At 49.9% G+C, this 14,962-nt stretch overlaps 1 protein-coding gene across 1 annotated transcript; it reads right to left on the reverse strand.

Moving 5' to 3' along the window:
• Nucleotides 1–188: 188 nt before the first annotated feature.
• TMEM222 (transmembrane protein 222) lies at nt 189–11,889 on the reverse strand. The gene is made up of 6 exons (XM_037033020.1): nt 11,715–11,889; nt 5,756–5,840; nt 4,510–4,541; nt 2,404–2,500; nt 2,194–2,318; nt 189–1,207 (listed from the first exon to the last, which is right to left on the reverse strand). The coding sequence occupies exons 1-6, from the start codon at nt 11,846–11,848 to the stop codon at nt 1,114–1,116; spliced, it is 567 nt and encodes a 188-aa protein (XP_036888915.1). The 5' UTR covers nt 11,849–11,889; the 3' UTR covers nt 189–1,113.
• Nucleotides 11,890–14,962: the final 3,073 nt, after the last annotated feature.

A 14,962-nucleotide genomic window follows, 5' to 3' on the forward strand; every position in this document is an offset into this window, starting at 1 on the left:
TGGTGGCAACTTCCAGAGTCTGGGCCCAGGGTAGGATATACCCAAGGGATGCTCCCTCCCTGTAAGCCAGGCACTGGATGGGGACTTGACCAGACCCCTTGGCAAGGGCAGAGGTACCCAAGGGCACTAGGGAGATACGAGTTAAAGAGGTAAAGGGACCGCTGAAGAGACAAAACAAGGACACTGTCTGGAGTTAAAACTCTTTATTGTACTGTCCAGGGAGCCCTACACACAGGAGTCCGTGGGGCAGGGGTGAGGGGACAAAACCCTTCCCACAAAGCGAAGAGAAGAGGGAGCCAGGGCAGGTGGGAAGAAACAGCTCCCCTTCAGCTCCCGGATGGCACTGGCTGCTCTGGTGGCCCCCACATCTTGGACCCAAGGGGTGTCATCACCAGTGTGCAGCCCACACCTGGGGCCAGGCTTTGTTTCTACTGCACTGATCTACAGGATGTCACTCCGGACACGTCACTGTCACTCATCTCTCCAGCCTGGCTGGGGGAGCCCAGGCCCCAAACTGCCAGGGGAGATGGGCCCAAGTACACGAATGTCCTGGGAGCGTGGGAGACAGGGCTGTGTGGTCTGGCACAGACCATCCCTAGTGCAGCTTCTGGCAAAAGGGGGCTCATCCAGCCTACTGGACAGTTCCGAAGGCCAGTGGTGAGGGCTCTAGGGCAGCTCAGCTTGTGGAGACTCCTAGCGCACCCCACCCACTCCAGGACCACAGCCCTGACAGGAGGACAGGCTCCAGTGCAGTTCTAGCCTGTGTGAAGGGTCCACTCGTCCCCCCGGGCCCCTGCAGGCGCTGAGCCGAGGCAAGAAGTGCAGGAGCAGCTCTACAGAGCGAGGCTAGGGCCTTTCCGACAGACGAACAAAGAGGGTCCTCAAGCATGGGGGTCACAAGCCTGGGAAGGAGGGGACAGGGAACTTCCGAGTGACCAGTGAGACACAACATGCAAACACACAATCCCACCCCCAGCTCATCCTCAGTCCTGTTCCATCCCACCAAACCCAGACTCCTGGGTCCAAACCAGCAGCAGGCCTATCCCTGCCTTTTGGGGTGAGAAGGGATCAGGAACCAAAAGTGGTGGCGGTTCCAGGGCCATGAGGCAGCCATCACCGCAGGTTAAAAACCAGACTGGTGGTTAAGATGATGCCCAGGAGGAGGACGAAGGGTAGCCAAGTCTTCACGAAGGCCCCGACGCTGACAGAGAGGAGGGGAGCCTGGTGAGTGGGGGTGTCATCCAGAGCCCCATCCATCCAAACCCAGAAGGGGTTGCTGCCCCCGGGGAAGCACCTGGAACTGTTGCCCCCTAACTTGGTCAGCCAAGGGACCGGGCTGGCAGCCCTGGCCGTGGGGCTGCCTGGGCGGGGCGGAGTCAGCAAGGGTTAGCACAGTGCTGTGGATGGAGTCAGGGCCCGGGGCCCAGCACCAGCTCTGCCCTGGCCTCTGTGGGGCCAGTTACAGTCTTCTGCGGGGCGAGGGGGGGTGCGGCTCTAAAAGCCTCTGGCTATAAAAAGACCCCTGAGAGCCTGAGAGCCTCCCTTCCAGAAGCGCTCACAGATGAGGGCAGTTGGAGGAAAGCTGGGGGCGGGGCCTGGCTGCCCAGGGGCCTGCTGACTCCCAAGTGCACAAGTCATTCAGCCTCTCCGGGCTGCCTTTACCTGTGAATTGGGACTAATGCCTCTGACCTCACAGAGCGTGAGGCTGTGGCTCTCAAGGTCCTCCTGGGTCACCACTGGGGCCCACCTGCCCAGAACCCTGCCTCAGGTGATGGATGCTGGGATGGGAGTGTGTGGGGCAGTCATGGGCTCTCCCATGAGGGTCTGTTAGCTCACCTGACCCGAGCACAGCATTCTGTGCAGTAAAGCGCCGACCCCCCCCCCCCCACCCCAGGAGCCAGAATCACTTATCTGCCCCTATTCTACCAAGACCAGCTGTAGCTGAGACGCCAAGGCAGTCACCTAAGATCTCACAGTGAGTAAGTGATAGGGCTGGGCTTGGGACTCAGGTGAAGCTGAACTTTAGCACGGCCACCCCCTTGTCTACCAAAAACTCAGTTGGTTTCTGGAACCTTCATAGCTCCAACCAGCATCTGCTTTGTCCCTGCTGGCTGAAGGACTCCAGAAGTGGCCCTGCTGGCATCCTTGGGAAAGCGGTCCCGGAAGGGCGGCAGGTGGGCAGCTCACCTAACGTACTTCCCATAGAGCAGGCAGAAGAAGCAGAGAGTCACCATGTTCCAGTTGGTGCTGTTGTTGTAGCGCATCAGGTTCAGGGCCAACGCCACGTGTGAGTGGCAGTTGTCACAGCAGAGATTGTGCTGGAGATGAGGGAAGGATGGGGTCAGGCTGGGCTGTGGGGGAACCCCCCACCCCGGTTCTCACTTTCAGGAGCAGCTTGCCTACCATGCGGTGCTTGTACTCCTCAGAGGCGTCATGCACAGCCGTGTCCCATGCGTTGGGCCCGCTAGCATATACCCGAGCAGGGTCCAACTTCCAGTACCTGAGGGGAGAGGGGGTTTCTGGGCACCAGCTCAGCTCCACCAATGTTCCCTGATGCCCGCTCTGCGCAGGGCCCTGAGCTGGTTGCTGAAACTGCAGGGGTGAGCCAGGTCCAGGAAAGGAAAAGCCACGTCCACGTCCATGTGACAGTGTGAGACGCCCAGTGCCGTGTGGATCCTGGGGAGGACATGAACTAACTCAGTTGAGGGTATATGAGGCTTCCTGGGGTGACACAGAGTCCAGTTTGAAGGAAGAGGGTTAGCCAGGCGCAGAACAGGGAACGGCCATTCTAGGCAGAGGGAACAGTTCGAACAGAGGAAGAGGCACAGAACCACAGTGTGTACCAGGAATCGGGGGGGGCGGGGGGGGCGGGGGCAGGGTGATGGCACTTTGGAAGGTCAGGCTGGAGATAGAGGCAGAGGGGCCTTGAATGTCTGCCTGAGGGGTTTATCCATCAAAAAGCATTCCCCCTATCTCTCCACATGGGATACTAGGGTGAATGGGAGAGTAGCTGGTGAAACTAAAGCTCATGAATCTCAAGCTGGCTGAGACCCCGAAGGGAGTCCTCAGTACAGGTGCCTAGAGGTGATTTTCAACTGGGTGCTGCTGCAAGCACGCCAGCCACAAGAATTTTTTTTATCTAAGGACACTTTTCTCGTTGCTTTTAGAGAGAGGAAGGAAGAGAGAGAAACATTGATCAGCTGCCTCCTGTATGCACCTGGACCAGGGATCATATCCCCAAACTAGGTAAGTACCTCAACTGGGAATTGAACCCACAAACTTTTGGTTGTGGGACAATGCTCCAACTGAGACACACCAGCCAGGGCCAGCCGTGAGAATTGTTAAAACATGTTAATACTTGACTTACTCAGGGGCACTGACCTTTTCCCCACTTAGACTGACAAAAAAGTGGCCCTGGCTGGTGTGGCTCAGTAGATTGAATGCCAACCTGTGAACTGAAAGGTCATCAGTTCAATTCCCAGTCAGGCTCATGCCCGGGCTGCAGGGCAGGTGCCGGGCTGCAGGTGTGTGAGAGGCATCCAATGTTTCACTCCCTCTCTTTTTCCTTTCCCTTCTCTCTCTCTCTCTAAAAAAAAAAAAAAAGCAGCACTGGCTGGTGTGGCTCAGTGGATCAAGCATGGACTGCAAACCAAAGGGTCATTAGTTCAATTCCCAGTTAGGGCATATGCCTGGGTTGTGGGCCAGGTTCCCAAGTGGGGGTGCAAGAGGCAACCATACATTGATGTTTCTCTCCCTCTCTTTTTTCCTCCCCCCAACTAAAAAAAAAAAAAAAAGACAACAGCCTACACAATAGCCATCCAGTGTGAATGAGTAAAAAATTGACCTATTTTTTTATAAGACTGGCAAAAAACGTATTTTGGTGTGCCACAGAATTTCAATAACTAGTTTCTGTGTGCCATGAGATGAAAAAGGTTGAAAATGGTTGGCTCAGACACAGGGGACCAATGAGAAATCAACACGGCCCAGGCGGGCATCGCCTCAGACAGAGGAAGCTGAAGGCTGCCTCTGCTGCGTGGGGCAGCAGCTCCTCCTCGGGCCTGGCTCCTCCTGAGCTGAGCGCGGCTGCTGCGAGCGTGTGGATGATGGAGGCACTGTGTTCTGAACCACATTCGAGGTGGGCCCCTCAAGAGAGAAAAAATTAAGTCCAAAAATCCAAGCAAATTAGCAACAGTTTCCAGAGGGCTTGTGCTGCTCTCACTCTCTCCACCCACAGCTTTCCAGGGGAGTTTCAAACAACGCCCCCCTTACACCTCAAAGGATTGGTCCGCTCCTTGAGGGGCAGAAGAGAGTCCAGGTTTTGCAGTGAGACAGACCTGGGTGTGAGTCCCAGCTCTGCTGCTTCCTGTGTGATCTTGACCAAGACCCTTCCAACTGGGCGGAAAACATGGCCTTGCAGAGCTGAGGCGAGGCCTCGCTGGCCTGTGGACAAAGGGCCCAGCCAGGAGGAACCTGGCCCCAGGGCCGATCGCATGGGTGTTCATCACTTACTTGGCAGGCTTCCCAAAGGCCATGTTGTCTTCCTGTTGAGGGACAAGAGCAGAGGTCAGTGGGGAACATGCATCCAGTGGGAAGACAGACCTGGGTTGGTGGTGGAAGCGCAGTGACTTAGTATGTCGGGCAGGTGGAAGTAGGGCCCAGGCGCACTCTGGGGCTGGCTCGGCATGTGAAGTGCTGACAGCAACGCCCGTGGGGTGAGAAGGCAGCACGGTGGGGGTGCAAGAGTGCTGTGTGCCACGACCAAAGACTAGGGGTGCCAGCCCCACGGTGTGGTCCCAGTAATTCTCTCTCCCTGGGTCTCGTTCTCTCCAAGTTCTCTGGTCAGTCTCCAATCTTTGATCCCAGGGATGAAAGAGGGCACCCTCTGACCTCCCGACCCAACAGCGGTGCCCACACAGTGAGCCCTTCTCTGCCTGTGCCCATCTGACCGCATGTGGAGCAGGACGGTGAAGGGGGCCAGGGCTGGAGAACCCTCTGTGAGGGGGGCATTTCAGTCAAGTCCTAGACGTGCCACATAAACTGTGTGGAAGATAGGCAGGAACAGATTTTGGGTTCAGAATGGGCTGGCAGCTGGTCAAAGATGAATCACCATAAAGGACGTGACAGTGAAAGTGGCGGATGTGAAAGCCCTTGGCTGCATTAAGATGATCCTAACTACTATCAATACGAACAGGTCAGTGCCACCCACCCTTTCATTGCAGCCTTTGATGAAACTGCACCCTCAAAATAGGCAGGATGCTGCCGGCACCCCTGGAACATGCCCACCACACCCATCTTGGGCACAGCCCCCCAAAGACCCAAGAACACAGCTGATTCATTGTAGAAGGCCCACCCCTTCTTCTCCATGGCCACCCCCAGGACACCATGTCAGCCTCCCCTGTGCCCCCACCTTGTGACTCCCACCTTCTGAAGGTCCAGAGATGTGCTTCCTGATGGTCTGACTCTCCACTCTTGCCTCTAACCCCTACCCATGTCTCGGGAACCCAAGGGTGGGCAAAGGGCTGGGTCAGTTACTTAAGAAACCTTCTGGCCACACTGCCCTCCTGGCCTGTCCTGGAGGCAAGAGAAGGGGTAAAGGGGTCAAACACTGGTGAGGAGCAGGGGGCCAGGGCCGGGGCTGCGTGCTATCTGCCTTCTTTTGGGTCCTGGAGAGACAGGAGGCTGACTGCAGGCAACACAGGCCAGCCTTTCACCTAAACCTTCGAACCCTCCCGAGTGGGGAGGAATGGGAACTCACCGAGACAAAGTAGGGGCCAGCAAAGTCCCGAATAACTCCTGTGGATGTGCAGATGCCCATATGGCCAATGATGGGGAAAAACCACCTGCGAGAAAAAAAGGACAGGGAAGGAGCTGAGTCTAAAAACACTCCATCTAGTGTAAGAGCGTGTGATGGAGACACTGTGTGATGAGTGCCGACAGGGTGGCTACCGGGCTGGGGACGCCAAGGAGGGGCAAGTGCAAATGAACAGCACAGTGGGATACCACCCACCGACACAGAATATAAAATGGCAATAACATTGAGTGGGTGAGGCCCTGGCCGGTGTGCCTCAGCTGGTTGAGCATCAGCCTGCACATGGAAAGGTTGAGTGTTCGATTCCTAGTCAGGACACGTGCCTGAGTTGCAGGCCGGGGACCCAGTTGGGGGTGTGTGAGATTGATGTTTCTCTTCCCCTCTAAAAAAATAAATAAACCCTGGCTGTTGTAGCTCAGTGGACTGGGTACAGGCCTGTGAACCAAGGGGTCGAGGTTCGATTCCCAGTCGGGGCACATGCCCGGGATGCAGGCTGGTTCCCAGTGCAGGGCACATAGGAACAGCCATGCATTGATGTTTCTCTCCTTCCCTTCCCCTTTAAAGGTAGATAAACAAAATCTTTAAGTAAATAAATAAAATCTTAAAAACAAAACCGGAACTCTCACTCACTGACAGTATAAATTATTTCTGTTACTTTTGAAATCCTGGCAAGCACAAATGCCATGTGCCCAGCAATGCCACTTCAGTCTCCACGCCCAACAGCAACGCACACGCGCAGCCCCTGAGGCCCTGCGTGAGAATGCTCACGGCACCACATGGCAAAGAGCAGGGAGCAACACCTGTCGAAACTCATCACACTTCACACTTCAAATGCAGGACCAGGCACAAATAACACCCTCTTTTTATTACAAAATCTTTTATTACAAAACCACAAGCACGTAATTCTGTAACGCAACAATATCACATTCAAGCACACCATATGACATTTTAGGTGAAATGTTCACATTGAAACTATAAATTATTACACCCATATTATTGCCCTACCAACCACACTCAAGCAAGCCTTACTTTTGCTGGATCCTGTAAATGCAATTTCTTATTTGTCAATTATATCTCAATAAAGCTGATTTAATAAAAATAATGAAATAATCTCAATGTCTGACAATAGTAAAATGAGTAGGTAAATTGGGTTATAGCCATGTAATGAAATAGTAGGTAACAATGAAAAAGAACAGATTTCTGCTACACACAACACCATTTCACAGACATAAGACAGAGGAAAGAAACCTTACGCAAAGGCACATACTGGGTTGGCCACAAATTTCATTCGTTTTTTTCCCTTAAGATGGCTCTAGTAGCATTTAGTTGTCTTTAACTTCATTCAAAACAGTTTTGTTAGATTGTATCATGACAGCTGTCATATCAGTGTGTATTAAAAAACTTACAAAATTGGTCAATTTTTGTGTAGCCATTTTAACATTGAAGATGAAAGAAGATATGCAACATTTTTGGTGTATCATGCTTTATTATTTCCAGAAAGATAAAAACACACAAAAAAGATCTGTGCGGTGTATGGAGAAGGTGCTGTGACTGATCGAATATGTCAAAAGTGGTTTACAAAGTTTTTTTTTTAAGATTTTATTTATTTATCTGAAGAGGAAGGGAAGGAGAGAAGTATCAATGTATGGTTGCCTCTCATGAGTCCCCTGCTGGGAACTGGCCTGCAACCCAGGCATGTGCCCTGACTGGGAATCGAACCGTGACTGTGTGGTTCGCAGACTCATGCTCATCCCACTGAGCTACACCAGCCAGGGCTGAAGTTTTTTAAAATTAATTTATTTATTTTTAGAGAGATGAGGAGGGAGGAATAGAGGGAAACATCAATGTGTGGTAGCCTCTCATGTGCCCCCTACTGGGGACATGGCCTGCAACCCAGGCATGTGCCCTGACTGGGAATCAAATTGGCGACCCTTTGGTTCACAGGCCAGCACTCAATCCACTGAGCCACATCAGCCAGTGCTAAAAGTTCAAATTCTTAAAAGCAGTGGGCATTTTGTATGGTTGCCCACATGAGAGGCAACCATACATTGATATTTCTCTCCTTCTCTCCTTCCCTTCCCCTCTAAAAATAAATAAATAAAATCTTAAAAAAAAAAAAGAGTAGAGTCAGGTTCTTAAGTCAGACTGGGTTGAGTCCTGACTTTGTTTTGAGCAAGTTACTCATTCCCATCTCTATGAGAGGTGGACAGTAATGATAATTACCTCAGTGGGTGGGGGTGGGGAGTACCGTGAGGATTAGGTAGGATATGCTTGCAAAGTGCTTAGCATACTTCCTTGCACTTGGTAGTTGCTCAATGTTGTTATCATGAGTGTTCAATAAATAAATAAATACATGCTATCTAATTGGCTGGACTGGCATAGCGTTAAGTGGCTGAAGACCCATAGTGGCCACAGGATGGACACTCAGAATTATGGGAAAGTATTAACAGTCTCTCTGGCTTCTTAGACTCTAACCTCAGGATCCCTTTGCCCCATAACTCCTTTTGTCTAGTTGGGGAGATCTGAGACCAGTACCCCATGTACCTCAGCTGTGCTGCCAGCTGGTGATGGAAATTAAGAGTGAAGGCTGGGGACAACAGCAGAGCCCTGAGTCCGAGGAAGTGCCAAAGAACAAACTCTCAAGTCATTTGTCAGTATGGAGGCTTCACAAAGGCATGCTCCACAGCTCCGTTCTACGTAGACCTAGCACATACAGGTCCTCAACAACTACATGTTGAATGAATGAATGAATGAATGAACGAACGAATGAGTTACTGAGTCTGGAGCTTCTATCTGGGAAGGCAGGATACCTCAGTGGAAAGAGCCTCATGCTGGCTTCTAAGCCTTTGTTTCCTCATCTATAAAATAGAGAAGACAGTATCTATTTTCATTAGGTTGATGTAAGGACTGAATAAGATAGTGAGTATGTTTGGCCCAGAACAGAGTAAGTACCCAATATGAGCTGTTTTTATTAGTAATAGCTATTATCTGGCTTTTCATGCAGAACTGTTAACATCTCTGAGGGTGGACAGATCTTGGGATTCAGCTGCCTCCTCTCTGATCCCTGTCCCCCAAGACAGATGACAGGTCCCTGTGCCACATCCACTCCTCATTCTGTGCTCTAGGTCAGCAGTCACCCCAGTGCACCAGGAGGCAGTTCACCTGTCTTTCTCTCTCTCCCTACTGCTGGGGGGTAAGTCTTTCTATGGAAACATGAGCCCTTTGATGGGACACCCCACTTTAGTCATCTTGGTCTTATGAACATTGTAAACAGATCTAAATAGATACAGGGTGGGAACTACCTGTATCTAACTTCCGATTACAGTGCCTACACCTCATGTTGCTACTAGCTCTCTGAAGAGCAGAGGACTTCACAAATGTGTTTTTGAGAACAGAGAAAAACCAAAGAGATCTTAGGATAACAAGATAAGTGTTAGCAAAAGCAATAGATTCCCTGGTTATCCCTCCCACTTATTCATTCTTCCATTAACATTTAATTTTCTTCATAGCACTAATCACTATCAATAGTGCTTTTAACGTTCCAACAAATTATAGGGGTACCAGAAGGGGAAAAGAAACAGCCACGAGTGGAAAACTTATTTGAACAAATAAGATAGGAGAACTTCCCCAGTCTGGCAAAGGAAATAGACTTCCAGGAAATCCAGGAAGCTCAGAGAGTCCCAAGGAAGTTGGACCCAAGAAGGAACACACCAAGGCACATCATCATTACATTAGCCAAGATTAAAATGAAGGAGAGAATCCTAGAAGCAGCAAGAGATAAGGGGACAGTCACCTACAAAGGAGTTCCCATCAGACTGTCAGCGGATTTCTCAAAAGAGACCTTACAGGCAGAAAGGAGCTGGAAGGAAGTATTCAAAGTCATGAAATCCAAAGACCTACATCCAAGACTGTTCTATCCAGCAAAGCTTTCATTTAGAATGGAAGGGCAGATAAAGTGCTTCTCCGATAAGATCAAATTCAAGGAGTTCATCATCACCAAGCCCTTATTATATGAAATGTTAAAGGGACTTATCTAAGAAAAAAAGGATAAAATTTATGAACAGTGAAAGGACAGCAAACTCACAGTTATTAACAACCACACCTAAAACAAAAGGAAACCAAGAGGACAGCTAGATCAGGAGCGGAACCATAGAAATGAAAAACACGTAGAGGGTTAGCAACAGGGGAGTGGGAGGAGGAAAAGGGGGGAGAAGATACAGAAAATAAGTAACACAGACGGTAGGTAAAAAATAGATAGGGGGGAGGGCAAGAATAGTAGGGGAAATATAGAATCTAAAGACCTTGAGACGTGGTCATAAAGTAAAGGGGGTGCACAGGGTGGAGGGGAATGAAGGGGGGAATAGAACAACTGTAATGGTATAATCAATAAAATATATTTTAAAAAAGAAGTGCTTTTATTAGTTTACTTGTTTACTACCTCCCTCCACCATGATTTCAACTCCATGACGGCAAGAACCATATAAGCTGTATTCACCACTGTATATTCTTATCACCTAGATAACTATTCTAAAGAACATTAAATGAATTAATGAACTCTTTCTTTTGTAAATCCTCACCTGAGAATATTTTTATTGATTTGAGAAAGAGAGGGAAAGAGAGAGAGAGAGAGAAACACCGATGGGTTGCCTCCTTTTCCCATCTCAATTGGGGATCCAACCTGCAACCTAAGCATGTGCCCTGACCAGGGACTGGACCTGCAACATTTTGGTGTACAGGATGTTGCTCCAAACAACTGAGCCACCTGGCCAGGACCACATTTTCTTATATATTTTATTTTTAAATAACTCAGACTTAGATGTTCTTAAACAAATGCATAAGCATTTGAAAACACAAAAACAAAGTATTTTTACATAAAACAAGAAAGAAGGTCATTTTAGGATCAGCAACAGATAAGGCCAAAAATGACCCCTTCTCCACATCAGTTGGCTGTTCTCCATAGAGGAAACAAAATTATCCCATCAGGTGAGAGAGGACAGGATATAGTAAAAGACAGAAAGTTATGGTGTCAGAAGCCTGAGTTTGCAGTGCCTCTGCTTAGTGGCATGTGTCCCTGATCGGGATATTGAATGACTCCAGACACTCAGCTTCATCATCTGAGAAGATAATTTGTATCTTAGAAAGTGGCTGTGAATCGCTTCTCGGCCTCTTGGCTAATATCAAGTGAAAGTAGCTGTGAAATTCCGAGAAAATGGGTGTGAAAGAGCTTGGCCAACTGTCCAGCACTGTGAGGAGTGGTTATTATCAGCTGTCAAGACCCAAGTAGGAGGGCAAACCAGCTCTCCACAACCAGGAGCTCCTCGCTAAATGGCGGCAGCAATACCTCCTTTCTCTCCTGACAAAAGCTAATGCTATAAAAAGAACCTTTGTTTGAGAGGCAAGTACCCTGGGACCTAAACTGAGACAGTGTGTAATCTCCAGTTTCACCTGTAAGACAAAGGGTTGGACTCCCAGGTCTCTGGTGATCCTAACAATGTTAACATCCCAGGAACCCGTATGGTCCCAACCAAATTCTTCCAGACCCAGCAGGATATGCGTATAGGAAGTGATCAGCAAGCATTTGCTCAATGAATGGAAAAACCCGAATGAATGAAGATGTCTTCTCAGACCGTGTTAAGGGCCCTTCTTCTGTACGAGCTTCCTAGCCACAGACTCTTTGCGGCCGGTCTGCAACGGCCTTTCTCCCAGACTAGACCGGTGCAATGAGGGCGGGCAGCGTGTCCCATCATCAGTAGAAACTGGCACTGCGCCGGGCAAGATCTGAAGGCCGGACCGAAAGGAAGGGGTTGCTGTGGATCGGGGCCGGAAGGTGGCCCAGGGGCGCCCTATGGGCTCCGCGCGGGTCCATGCTCTCCCTTTCCCCAGGCGGATACCAGAGGAAACTCACGTAAGCACCGGGATGGGGGTCCACACCACGCAGTAAGGGAAGCGGCTCCGCTCCACGTCCATGGCGCCGCCGCCGGAGCCGCTAAATTGCTTCTGGTCCGTCTCGGCCTCCGTCGGCGCCTCCACTTCCGCCATTACGGGCGGGGGTGGCGACGGCAACCGGAGCGGCAAAATCTCTTACGCTTCCGCCCCGCCCCCTGTTTATAGTCACTTCCGGAGGTGGGGTCCGCACAGATTGGCCTTCCCCCCGGGAATTGGAGTCGAGTCCCTCGAGGCCCGCCCTGCCTGTCTGCCCTCTCTACCTCCATCCCTCGGGACTCTCCAGCCCCGCGGGTTTGCGCCTAAGGGATTCCCTGAAGCAGCACGCAGTCTGGCTCCGGAGACCGACTAAGACCTCTAATTCATTAAGCGGAGGTCTTGGTCCTAAAAGGTGTGATACAATCGTTATTTATCGAGCACTTCTTCGGTGGCAAGCACTTGACATAGTTTTTAATCGCCGTAAATTGGTTAGGCATGTGAATTTAGGTATTTCCTCCAGGTTACAAGTGAGCAATTGAGGCTCACGGGGTGGCGAGTGCCCACGACTCAAACCCAAGTCTGTCTCCCTTGTCCTTTTCAGTCTGTGATCTCTCACGAGTCAGTGGTAGCACAAAGGGCAGACTAAAATATTGCGTGTGGTGTGTGTGTAGAAGTAGGGGAGATTTGCCCGAAGATATCTGAGCTGAGTCTTGATGTTTACTAGGTGGCACAGGAGTAGGGGTGGAGGGATACGTACAGTCGTGCAAGGAAAGGACTTAAGAGAGCATTCCGGAGTGTGAATATCACCTTAGCTGGAGTAAATCAAACTTTAGATGCGACCCGATTCCTTCATTGTACAAATGGGAAAACTGAGGCTCAGGGGAGTTACATAATTGTCTGAGCTCACAATCATGTAAAGTTAGGTTCGAATCTTGGATTTTGGGAGGCTTTTTAAAGGATGCCAAGATGGACAAAATAGAATATGCTGCGGTGGCAAAGGGAAATGGGGGAACAAGGAGGAAGACAGCAACTTAAACCCAGGCCAGAGGGAGATAGGGACCCGTCTATTCAGGAAGGTGAGAGTTAGGCCTTTGGGGGAAGGTCTTTCATTGAATTACCTTCCTTCCACGCTGACCTGCAAAAAAGCTGCTGTCCTAACACCTAATATTTTAATGCATTTTGAGGGGTATGTCTGTCTCCATTATGGGACTCCAAGGTCCTTGATTTCAGTAGCTAGCATAGTTCCTAATGCAGAGTGGGTGCCCACTGGATGTTTATTGGTTTATTGAATGACTGAATGGATGTTTTATAAAGGCTTCATAGATACCACAAGTGAAAATGATTCTGACCCACTCAAAATTTGTTGAGTATGTTTGTGCCTCTCCTGTGACCCATGTGTAGTGTGTGATCCTTGAAGGGCAGCAACCAGCATCTAGCATAGGCTTTGGAATAGATTAGATGTGTGGTGTTTGTCGAATGAATACATTACATTACTTCTTAATCCAATTACTATAGCTATCTAATCTCTTCTGAATCACAGGCTCTGAGGAAGGTCTGTGCCTTAGACATTCCTTTACTATCACTGTCAACACACAATTCTAGCACAGGGCTTATGGGTGCCTTTTAAGCACTTATGGTAGGTATGGATGAACAAACAACCTCAAGTGTTTCTTAGACTCTGTCACAAATTAGGCAGTACTAACACAAGTACTGCATTTAACCCGACAACCTTCGGTGGCTTCCCACTGAGCTTTGGATAAACATAAATATCTTACCATGGTTCACAAGGCCTGTGTCTGTGCCCTGCCCTTGTGTGTTCACTACACTATGGCTACCCTGGCCATTTTTTAGTTCCTCTTATACGCCATGCTCTTTCATGTCAACAGTGTGTGGCACACACTGTTCTCCTTTGACCGAACCCCTTGACCCCCAACACTTAAACTGGCTAGTCCCATTCATCTCATAGTGAATGTCACTTTCTCAGAAATCCCTTCCATGGTCACACAATCTAAATTAAGAAGTCCCTGCCCTGGCCAGTGTGGCCCAGTGGATTGAGTGCCAGCCTGTGAACCAAAGGGTCACCAATTCGATTCCCAGCCAGGGCACATGCCTGGGTTTGGGCCAGGTTCCCAGCAAGGCGGTGCGCAAGAGGCAAGCACACATTGATGTTTCTCTCCCTCCCTTCCCCTCTCTAAACATAAATAAGTAAAATTTTTTTAAAAAAGAAAAGAAAGCCCCTGGCAATCTCCCTTGGAACAACCTGTTCTTTTTCCTTACAGCACATTTGTAGCTATGTCTTTTTGGATTCCCCCACTAAGCTGGAAACTCCCTGAGGGCAGAAACTCTCTGTTCATTTCTGTAACCCCGATGCCTAGTAGTGTGAAGAACATAGCATTTGCTTAATACATAATCGCTAAATTGAATTAATGGCAAATATGTATAAGCTTGGTGTCACATGCCAGCTACAGACAGACTTAAGAGCACCAGCCTAGCTTATCACCTGCTACCTCTGGGTGCTCCAAGCTTTTTGAAGGGGCCCATGGAGGTTGATAGACATAATGTTCAGGGGTAGCGTCTGGCCAGAAAGCCCAGGCTCCCTTCCCCACAGCCTGTCCCATCCTACCCTTGGCTTAGGCAGCTGCAGATGCAGGCACATGAGGAAGGCCAGGTACCTGGAGGGAGAAGCCAGCTCCTTCTCTGACTCCTCTGGTGCCCCAACCCCAGGCTTGCTCCTCATCATAGCCCACCCACAGGGCACCCTCTCACACATACACATTACCTTGTTTCTCTCACCCACTCTGAAAACCAGCTTAGCCTATGCCCTTGCCTCCTCTGCTGCTGCCACCCATCACCCACAGCCAGATGGGAAATCTCCATCAAAGACTAACACTTCCTTCCAGGCTCAGGATCACAGCAGGGTCCTGAAAGAAGCTCCTCTAACAGAGAGAGCTCAGGAAAGGATTGATAGGGCTCATAGCTACCCCTCCCCCAACACACACCCCGACCTAAAATAGGAATGACCATCTGGATCCACTTATAGGGCAGGCTGGGGGAGGGAAGGAAGGCAGAGCTGGGACTGTTAAGCTGGGAAAGCTTGGAGGGTAAGATGTTGCTTGTCTGAAGGGTGAACTCAGGGCACATCCTCTCTTGGTGGAAGTCCCCTCAATTGGCCCCACGTACAAGTTTCCAGGGCTCACATTGTACCTCTCTCAGGCCGTTTCACTCCTCACT

This window comes from Sturnira hondurensis, unplaced genomic scaffold, assembly GCF_014824575.4.
Source record: "Sturnira hondurensis isolate 20B ecotype Veracruz unplaced genomic scaffold, ASM1482457v3 Scaffold0021555, whole genome shotgun sequence".
NCBI classification, from domain to species: Eukaryota; Metazoa; Chordata; class Mammalia; order Chiroptera; family Phyllostomidae; genus Sturnira; species Sturnira hondurensis.